General features: G+C 36.5%; 1 protein-coding gene across 1 annotated transcript in view; it reads right to left on the bottom strand.

Moving 5' to 3' along the window:
* MTREX (Mtr4 exosome RNA helicase) overlaps positions 1-11,610 on the bottom strand; it is a 127,634-nt gene that overhangs the window by 98,362 nt on the left and 17,662 nt on the right. The window contains 2 exon segments of the mRNA XM_017874186.1: positions 8,142-8,254; positions 9,174-9,236. Coding sequence (XP_017729675.1) covers positions 8,142-8,254; positions 9,174-9,236 — 176 coding nt within the window.

The following is an 11,610-nucleotide window of genomic DNA, read 5'->3' as shown; positions in this document are numbered from 1 at the left end:
AGGAATGCTTTTACACTGTTGGTGGGACTGTAAACTAGTTTAACCATTGTGGGAAACAGTGTGGTGATTCCTTAAGGATCTAGAACTAGAAATACCATTTGACCCAGCCATCCCATTACTGGGTATATACCAAAGGATTATAAATCAGGCTGCTATGAAGACACACGCACACGTGAGTTTATTGCAGCACTATTCACAATAGCAAACACTTGGAATCAACCCAAATGTCCATCAGTGACAGACTGGATTAAGAAGATGTGGCACATATACATCATGGAATACTATGCAGCCATTTTAAAAAAGGATGAGTTCGTGTCCTTTGTAGGGACATGGATGCAGCTGGAAATCATCATTCTCAGCAAACTATCGCAAGAACAGAAAACCAAACACCATGTGTTCTCACTCATAGGTGGGAATTGAACAATGAGATCACTTAGACACAGGAAGGGGAGCATCACACACTGGGGCCTATTGTGGGGAGGGTGGAGGGGGAAGGGATTGCATTAGGAGATATACCTAATGTAAATGACTAGTTAATGGGTGCAGCACACCAACATGGCACATGTATACTTATGTAACAAACCTGCACGTTGTGCACATGTACCCTAGAACTTAAAGTATAAAAAAAAAGAAAAATTACAAAAAAAAAAAGAAAAAATGTGATTCACAATAGCATAAACAGAAATACTTAGGAATAGGTTTAAGAAAAGATGTATAATACCTATACACCGAAAACTGCAAAATGTTGCTAACAGAAATTAAAGCTGACCTACATAATGGAGAAATATACCATTTTCATGGACTGAAAAAGTCCGTATTGTTAAAATGAGAATTTTCCCCAAATTAATTTATAAGTTCAATAAAATCCCTATCAAAACTAAAATGGGCTTTCTGGTTGGAAATTCACAAGCTAATCTTAAAATGCTATTGGAAATACAAAAGACCTAGAAGTGCCCAGTTTTTACAAAGAAAGAAGTTATAAGATTCTCATTACCTAATATCAATACCTACTATAAAGCCACAGTAATCAAAATAGTGTACTAGTGTAAAGACATAACAGAAAGTCCAGAAACAATCCACCACAATTTACGGGTAATTTCTCAGAATTCAATTCAATGGGAAAAGATAGTACTTTCAATTGGAACAATTATATATCCAAATACAAAAAGGTAAATTGAGACCCTTTCCTCACATGTTACAGGAAAACTAACTTGAGAAGAATCACAGATCTAAATGGAAGAACTAATACTATGAAATTGCAAGAGGAAAATGAAGAAGAAAATATTTGTGATTTTGGGATAGGCAAAATCACAATTAGGTAATTTTTAGGTATACCAATTGTATGATCAATCAATAAAATATTAAGAAATTAAACATTTAAATTAAAATGCTTTCTCTACAAAGATAGTCATCAAGAAAACTGAGACAAGTCACAGAATGAAAAACATACTTATAAATCACATCTGCTTTTAAAAAAAACTTGTATGCTAATAAAGAATTCTTACAATGCAATTAAGACCAACAACCCAATTTAATACATCAGCAAAACTGAAATAAACAATTCAAAGATATATAAAGCAATGATAAACATGAAATGATGCTTAACATCCTTAGTCATCACAGAAATGCACATTAAAACTACTCTGTGACATCACTGAAACGGGTATAATAAAAAAAGACAATACCAAGCATAGGCAAGGATGCAGAGAAACTGGCGCCCTCATACATTTCTGGTAGGAATATAAAATGGTACAGCCACATTAAAAAATAGTTCAGCAGTCTCCTCAACAGTTAAATACATATTTTTCATAAAATACAGCAATTACATTCCTAGGTATCTACTTTACCTAAGAGAAATGAAAACACAGGTCCACTTAGAGACCTGCACATGAAAAGTTTTTACATCAGTATTATAATGGCCAAAAGATGATCAGTGTTTGCCTGTGGCTAGAGATAGGAATGGGTCTGAATGCAAACACACACAAGAGAACTGAATAGATGTTTTTTAAAACTGGTAAGGGTGCACAATTGTACCGATTTACTAAAACTCACTCAACTACATATTTATGATAGACGAATTTAATGGTAAGTAAATTATATAATAAAGCTATTCACACAGAATAAAAAAATCAGCAGTGTCAGAAAAAGTATTTGGTTTACATACCTAAACAACCTGATACCAACATGTTAGTCCTAGTACCAGGTTTATAAATAAAATGTTGTACCCTGCTGCAGTTAAGAGCTGAAGTAGGAGTTTACCTTAAAGTCCTTTAATTACTAGGGAAAATCTTTATGTGAGATCCAAGAACCACTCCTTGAAATTGTAACATCTGGTGTGCATATACAATTATGTACCTAATCAGGTTTACTTTTTATCGAAGTGAAATTCACATAACATAAAATTAACCATTTTAAAGTGTATATTTCAGTGGCATTTAGTACATTCATAGTGTTACACAGCCAGTACCTCCATCTAATTCCAGTACTTTAATCATCTCCCAAAAAACTCTGTACTCACTAAGGAGTTATTCTTTACTCCCCTCCTCTCACTAGTCCCTGGCCCCCACCAATATGCTTTCTTTCTCTATGGACTTACCTATTCTGGATATTTCACATAAATGGAATCATACAATAAAGCAATTTTTTTGACTCCAACTTCTTTTAGTAGGCATAATGTTTTTGAGCATGTATCAGCACTTCATTCCTTTTTATGGCTGAGTAATATTCCACTGTCTGGATATACCACAACTTATTTATCCATTCATCATCCACTGATGGACATCTGGATTGTTTCTACCTTTTGGCTATTGTGAATAGTGCTGCTGTGAAGATTCGTTTAGGTACCTGTTATCAATTATTTGGCGGTACAAATCCAGGAGTAGAATTGCTGGGTCATATGATAATTCTACACGTAACTTTTTGAAGAATTGCCAGACTGTTTTCCACAGCAAACCTCAACAGGTTTTCAAGTATCTACAACCCTGGTGAATTTCTTAAATTCTCTTTATGATTTCCTAGCCCAAGTTTTACAGCAGGTTTCAGTATATCTATATGAAAACTTCCTCTACAGAAAAATCTCTCCTCTTGTAGGAAAAACGAAAGCAAGGTTACACTAATGGCCAAAATTTGAATTAGTATACATATGCTGGCTTTAAATGCATAAAGCACCAAACATACTACAATTAAATTAGTTTCTCTAAGTGAAAAAATAATTGAACTAAGAGTAGTCAAACCTCTTCTTCTATACCTGTGCCTTAGGAGGAAACCGGTTTGTGACTTAAGCACCTTCTGAACAGGAGTGGACTCTTAAGAAATTCCACGGAACATAAGTAGGGTGATAAGAGAACCATAATGTGTTTAAGGCTGAGAAACAGATAAAGACTACTCTGCAACTGGCTGATACTGCTGAGATGACACTATAAGATACAAACTTCACTCCTCTAACTCAACAAAGAGAAAAACTGAGACTTACACAGCTAAGTTAAGGTCTGGAAGGAATGAATACAGTGACCAGATAAGCCCTGACCAGGAATACAAAATTATTCAGCACCCAACAAGGCAAAATTCACAATGTTTTAGTATCAATAAAAAAGTGTAAGGTATGCAAAGAAGCAGGAAAATATAACCTGTAATGACATGGGAAAAAAAATCAATAAGAACAAATCTGAAAATGAGACAGATGACGGAATTAGGAATTAATAACACAATGATCTGATAAGCCAAGGTCTGGAAGGAACTAATAATAAATAAGATAACCAGATAAGGAAAAAAATATTCCAGGATTCATGAATTATTCTGACCACTGCTATGATTTAAATGGCCCCTACAAAATGTATGTAGAAATTTAATTGCCAAAGTAATGGTATTTGGAAGTAGGGCCTTTAAGAGGTGATGAGGTCACGAAAGCTCCATCTTCATGAATATACTAATTATATTATCTTGGGAGGGGATTATTAAGGGGGTGGGCCCCAGTTAAAAGGACAAGTTCGCCCCAATTTCCTCTCCCTTTCTTGCCATGGGATGACTCTCACCAGAGGCCTGTGCCATGCTCTTGGTTTTCTCAGCTTCCAGAACCATGAGCTACATAAACTTCCTTTCTTTTAAATTGCCCAGTCTGTGGTACTCTGTTATAGCAGAATATAGCAACAGAAAATAGACTAAGACAACCACCATGCCAAGATGAAATGGCTGATGAACAGGATGATTGGTGCCATTTTTTATCTGTTTCTTTTCTCTACAGTCTTCTTTACTCTTTAAGTATCTCCTGTTAAGAGGACCTAACTCAGCTACTCCACTGGAAAAGTCATAGAAAAATATGTTATAAATTGTAAAAGTTAAACCAAAAGACTCAATCTACAAAAGATTGCAAAATGTCATCCACATCAATGAGCACCATCCATCCACTTTTAGAATGGTCCAGTGCCTATCAAACATTAATATTCATCACCTGGTGATCTTGTTACAATGTAGATTCTGAAGCAGCAGTTACAGGGTGGGGCTAGAGATTCTGCCTAACAAGTTCCCAGGGACTATACTTTGAGTAGCAAGACTACACAATCTTGGTTATCAAATATATTTTAGAAGAACAGGAACCTACCAAAATACGTGAACTATTGTAGTAATACATAATGTACATTAAAAATAACACAGAAAACATCCACTTACACCAAGATGGAGTAATAGAAACTGGCTTTACCCACCCACCTGAAACAATGATAAACAGAACAAAATATATGAAACAGTGGTTTCATACACTGGATATAAGAACAGTAAGCCCCAAGAGAGAGAAAACAAAGTAGGTAATCCAAAATTACTGCCTAGATTTTCCAAACTGCAGTTCTAAGATGGGGGACCAAGGTAAACCCTGGAAGTTTCCCTAAGTTGAACAGACCAAGATCATCATAGTCTGTGAAGGAAAGGGAGCTGGAGTTTGCAGGGCAGAATACCAGAGAAGACAACTGCAAAGAGAAGGCTCTGAAAATCTGGTGAGCATCTGCAAGTCTCTAGGTAGTAATGATCCGTGAATAAGTCTTAAGAAATTATCTGAGGCCAGGGAAAAACCAACCAAGAGGAGAAGAGATAAAAATTATCAATTTGTATACATGACTGGCAGAAATGTAGTTTCCCACCAGCTAGAATGGAAAACCTCAGAATTCACAAGACACTGCATAGAATACTGAGAAGAATACTGACTAAGTAGTGGGGAAAATCAGCCCTAGCTTAATGCTATTCTGGTCATGCCTAAAAAAGTCGTAAAAGTAAGCCTCAAAACGATATTTTTTCCAAGCAACTTAATTATACCTCAGAACAAATCTCATAAATATGTACAAAAATGCAAAAGTATTCAGCACCCAACAAGGTAAAACTCGCAACGTTTTGGCATGTAATAAAAAAGTATCAGGTATGTCAACATGCAGGAAAACACAGTCTATAATGAAATTTTTTAAAAAATCAATAAAATCAGATCCAAAAATGAGACAGATGATAGAATTAGTAAACAAGGATATTAAAAGTTACTATAACAGTACTCTATATGCTCAAGAAAGTTGAGGAAAATTAAATAGCACGTTAAGTAAAAATACGGAAAACACCAAAAGACCCAAATCAAAATTTTACAGATGAAAACTCTAAGTGTCTGAGGTTAAAAAACACACTGGCTAGTATTAAAAGCAGATTAAGATATTGCAATTAAAAAAAAAACAGTGAGGCCGGGTGCAGAGGCTCAAGCCTGTAATCCCAGCACTTTGGGAGGCTGAGACAGGCGGATCACGAGGTCAGGAGATCAAGACCATCCTGGCTCACCCAGTGAAACCCCATCTCTACTAAAAAATACAAAAAACTAGCCGGGCGTGGTGGCGACACCTGTAGTCCCAGCTACTCGGGAGGCTGAGGCAGGAGAATGGCGTGAACCCGGGAGGCGGAGCTTGCAGTGAACCGAGTTCAAGCCACTGCACTCCAGCCTGGGCGACAGAGCGAGACTCCGTCTCAAAAAAAAAAAAAAAAAAAAAAACAGTGAGTAAACCTGAAGTCACAGCAATAGAAACTATCCAAAATGAAACACAGAAACCAAAAATAAAATTATAATAAATAAGCACAGCTTCAGTGGGCTGTGAACAACTTAAAGGGGCCTGATGTAAGTATAACTGGAGTCCTCAAAGAAATAAAGGTAGTGGCAATATTTGCAGTAAAAAAATGTCTGAAATTTCCCCAAATTTAATGAAAACTATAATAAATCCACACTCCTAAGAAACACTACAAACTCAAGTATAAGAAACATGGGGGGAAAAAAAAACTATCTCAGTCACATTATAATCAAGAAGTCAGTGATTTAAAAAAAAAAAAAACCAAAGAAGCAGGAAAGTCAATCCATCAAAGAGACCAGGAAATAACACAGATAAAAGTAGTAACAAGGACATTTAAAGTTTTTGTAACTGTACCCTATCTGTTCAAGCAGATAGGATTGCATTCCTATAAACTAGAAATAGAAGAAAACATTAAGAAAAAAAGAGGAAGCTAAAAAAAGCTAAGACACGGAAGAAAACAAAAATAAATTGAACTTCTAGTAAAGAAAATATAATATCTGAGATGAAAAATGCATTCAGTTCATGCCTGTAAGCCCAGCACTTTGGGAGACCAAGGCAGGAGAATCACCTGAGCCCAGGAGTTTGAGACCAGTGTAGGCAACATAGTAAGATTTCATCTCCACAAATTATCAAAAACTTAGCTAGTCATGGTGGCGCATGCCTGTGGTCCCAGCTACTCAGGAGGCTGAGGTGGACTGCTTGAGCCCAGAAGTTTGAGAATGCAAATGAGCTGTGTTTGTGCCATTGCACTCCAGCCTGGGTGACAGAGCAAGACCCTGCCTCAAAAAAAAAAAGAAAAAAAAAAGCAGCACTCAATGAGATTTAACAGCAGATTAGAAAATTTAGAAGCAAAGATTAATAAATTTAAAGACATTGCATCAAAAATGATCCAAAACTGAAACTCAAAAAAAAAAAAAAATGAATATAGTATCAGTGAGTATTGAGACAACTTTAAGTGGCCCAATATAGAGTCCTTGAACAAGAGCACTGAGGACTGCAAAAACAAACCCTAAGACAAGAAAAAAATGCAAAAATAACACCAAAGTACATAAAAAACAAACTGCTTAAAATCAATGATCAAAATAAATATTAAAAGCAGCCAGAGGAAAAAAGACACATTATGTACAGAGGATCAAAGGTATATTGGGATTTCTTGTCATAAACTATGCAAGTCAAAAGCCAGTCTTAAAAGAAAATTACAATTCTATACCAAAGGAAAATACCTCTCAAAAATAAAAAAGTAAAAGATTTTCTCATCAGTAGAACTGCACTATAATAAAATGCTAAAGGCATTTCTTCAGATAGAAGGGAAATGATGCTGTACAGAAAACAAGATCAAACATCACTTATCAGACATGTCAAATTATTTAAGAAACATATTTATTTAAGAAACATATCAAAAACATGGCCAGGCATGGTAGCTCATGCCTGTAATCCCAGCAATTTGGGAGGCCAAGGTGGGACAACTGCTTGACCCCAGGAGTTCGAGACCAGCCTGTTTGAGTTTGAGACCCTGTGTTGTCTCTAAACAAAAATAAAAAATTAGACAGGTGTGACGGTGCATGCCTTTAGTACCATCTACTAGGGAGGCTGAGGCAGGCAGATTGCCTGAGCCCAGAGGTCAAGGCTGCAGCGAGCCATGACTGCACAGAAGAAAAAAAAAAAAAATCACATCAATAGATGCAAAAAAAGCACTTGACAAAATCTAGTATCTAAATATTTTATACACATATACATACATACGCAAACAAAATCTGCAAACTAGGAACAGAAGTTCCTCAAATTGATAAATAAAAAGCATCTGTGAAAAACCAACAGGTAATATCATGCTTAACAATGAAAGCCTGAGTGTTTTTCTCCTAACATGAGGAACAAGAAAAGAATGTCCTCTTTTATTACTTCAATTAAACACTGTATTAAAGGTTTAATAAGACAAGACATTGTTCAAAAGGGACAAGTAAAACCATCTTCACTTGCAGAAATTAAACAAACAACAAAAAAGAAACTTCTAAAGAGTGAAATAAGACACAAAGTGATTTTAAAAAGAAAGCTACTCACTCGGCGCATACTGTTTTTCCCGCTGATGTATGTGCAGATACTAGAACAGACTGATTATTGTCAACACACTGAATGGCTTCTCTTTGAAAAGCATCAAGAATGAATGGGTATTCCTATAAAAACAAAATATTAATATCTGCATAAAAACATCTAGTCGTATCAGAGCATACTTAAAATCAAAACACAAGCAGGCTACCCCCAAAGCATTCTGGGAGTATTCCTTTATAATTCTATTTAGAAAACATACTACACATTAGTGAAAATAAGGAACAGTAAACTACATTTTTGCCCAAACAACATAGAAGCTAATTCTGCTCTCTAATCTTTCGATTATTACATTATGTTGGTACGTATTATATTAATAACAAAATAATTATTACCATTTATCAAAAACAAGCTCTGTGGCCAGGTACTGTGCAACACATTTTCCATATATTATTACTAATTTTCACAACAACCCCTATCATAGATATTATTTCCTTTCACAGGCAGGAACTCTGAGGCTCTAAAACGTGAAGTCTCTCAGTAAAGTTCACTCTGTAGGGGCAGAACATTACATCTATTAGACTTTAAGAGTTTATGCATACTCTACCATACGGCCTTTTTTATTTACAGAAAATTACTTGGAAAATTAAACCTTAAAATTTCTTGGCCTTTTAAGGTCTATTAGGCCTTCAAAATCCGTCTAATAAAAGCAGAGTTCAGGTTTCATTAAAAGCCTGTTAAAACCCTAAAACTATAGGCAAAAACTAGTACGCATGTATTTTTTTCTGTAGAAAGGCTGATAACTTTCATTCCTTTTAAAAGGTTGAGAATCACAACTTTAATATTTTAAAATCTCATCACGTGATAGCTGGTTTCCAGCATAGTTGTTAACTAATTCCGTTCTCACTATATTTGTCTTTGGTTGGCTTGTTTTTGATACATACATATGTATGTTCTGGGAAATATAAAAATCTCATTTGAAATAAGAATTTTAAGAAAAAGAGAGTCTCAGAAAACCATATAAACTGCATTACCCAAAGTACAGACCTTAGCAGCTTTTCCAACTCGAGGTTTAAGTGGTAAATAATCTTCATCTGCAGGAAGCGCAACCTGGTAACAAAGTAAAAAAGAAAAAAAAAAAAAAAAAAATACCTCACCAACTATTTGACAACTGATGTATTTAGCATTCCATAATGAATGATGGTTTGGAAAATAAAACTGATGAACCAGAGTGATGAACTTTAACTGTCTTAGACACTGTAAATCAAATGACTGTCTTTAAGAACAAGGCAAAAAGCTAGTTTCGACACTCAAAAATTACATCTACTTGCTGTCTACGGGTAATAACTGAAAGCTGATGTTTATTTCCCTGAAGAAACTGTGTATTTATTAAAGTTGAAACTACTACAACACAGAAGAATAACAACACAGTGAGTAGAAAACAACATAGAACAAAAAGAGAAACTTTTGAATGCTCATATGCCAACAGGGAATGGCAATTAGAAAAAAGGAGACTCTAGAGATAGTTAAGGGAAAAGGAAATTAATAAAGTCTTCGTGCAGTGTGGCGATTCCTCAAGGATCTAGAATTAGAAATGCCATTTGACCCAGCAATCTCATTACTGGGTATATACCCAAAGGATTATAAATCATGCTACTACAAAGACACATGCACACATATGTTTACTGCGCCACTATTCACAACAGCAAAGACTTGGAACCAAGCCAAATGTCCATCAATGACAGACTGAATAAAGAAAATGTGGCACATATACACCATGGAATACTATGCAGCCATAAAAGCTGATGAGTTCATGTCCTTTGCACGGACATGAATGAAGCTGGAAACTGTCATTCTCAGCAAATTATCACAAGAACACAAAACCAAACACTGCATGTTCTCACTCGTAAGTGGGAGTTGAACAATGAGATCACATGAACACAGGGCAGGGAACATCACATACCAGGGCCTGTAGAGGGGTGGGGGGCTAGGGGAGGGATAGCATTAGGAGAAATACCTAACGAAGGTTGACAAGTTGATGGGTGCAGTAAAGCACTGTGGCACATGTATACCCATGTAACAAAATTGCACATTCTGCACATGTACCCCAGAACTTAAAGTATAATAATTAAAAATAAATAAAGTCTTTGTGGAGACAGGATAAGATACAACCAACAACACTGGCAGAACAACCATCCTTAGTCTGGAAGGGGAATGTGACAGGTGCAAATAGCCTTGGTGATGGAGGTTATAATCAGAGGACATTTCAACTTGATATCCTCAAGCCTGTGAAGAGGAAAAGTCACCCTGCTGAGAAAGTAAGAAGTGACAGAATGATGGGCTTAAAGATAACCATGGAGCACAGAAAGAGCTTCTGACCTCTTGAAAATAGAGTTTATTTATTTATTTATTTCTGAAACAGAGTCTTGCTCTGTTGCCCAGGCTTGAGTACAGTGGTGCGATCTCAGCTCACTGCAACCTCCAACTCCCTGGTTCAACAATTTCCCTGCCTCAGCCTCCTGAGTAGCTGGGATTACAGGCACACACCACCATGCCCAGCTAATTTTTTTTGTATTTTTAGTAGAGCCGGGGTTTCACCATGCTGGCCAGACTGGTCTCAAACCCCTGACCTCAGGCAATCCACCTGCCTCGCCCTCCCAAAGTGCTGGGATTACAGATATGAACCACCGCACCCAGTCATGTTTATGTTTTTCCATCTTTTATAAGCCCAGATAACTGAATAGGGTCTCACATATCTTGAATGATCAAATGGACATCGCACCTGTCAGACACTATGTACTATTTCTAAAACATAAGAGACTTTCGGTAGAAAAATAAATATTTTAAAAGATAAATTTCTAAAAATCATATCTTTTGCAGTAATATGGATGCAGCTGGAGGCCATCATCCTAGGTGATTTAATGCAGAAACAGAAAATCAAATACTGCATAATTCTTGCTATGTTTAGTGAGAGCTAAACATAGGGTACACATGGACATAAACATAGGAACAATAGACACTGAGGACTCCAAAAGCAGAAAGTGAAAGTGGGAAAGGGTTGAAAAACTATTTAATACCTATTGGGTAGTATGTTCACTATTTGGGTGACAGGTTCAACTGAAGCCCAAACCTCAGCATCACACAATATACCCACGTAACAAACCTGCATATGGCTAGGCACAGTGCCTCACACCTGTAATCCCAGCACTTTGGGAGGCCAAGACGGGTGGATCACCTGAAGTCAGGAGTCTGAGACCAGCCTGACCAACATGGTGAAACCCAGTCTCTACTAAAAATAAAAATAAAAAATAAAAAATAAAAAAAATTAGCCAGGCGTGGTGGCATGCACCTGTAATCCCAGCTGCTTGGGAGGCTGAGGCAGAAGGATTGCTTGAGTCTGGGATGCGGAGGTTGTAGTGAGCTGAGATCGCATCACTGCACTCCAGCCTGGACGACACGGTGAGACTCTTTAAAAAAAAAAAAA

This window comes from Rhinopithecus bieti, unplaced genomic scaffold (assembly GCF_001698545.2).
Source record: "Rhinopithecus bieti isolate Rb0 unplaced genomic scaffold, ASM169854v2 scaffold_6513, whole genome shotgun sequence".
In the NCBI taxonomy this organism is placed as follows: Eukaryota; Metazoa; Chordata; class Mammalia; order Primates; family Cercopithecidae; genus Rhinopithecus; species Rhinopithecus bieti.
This window is presented reverse-complemented; position numbering and strand designations above follow the sequence as displayed.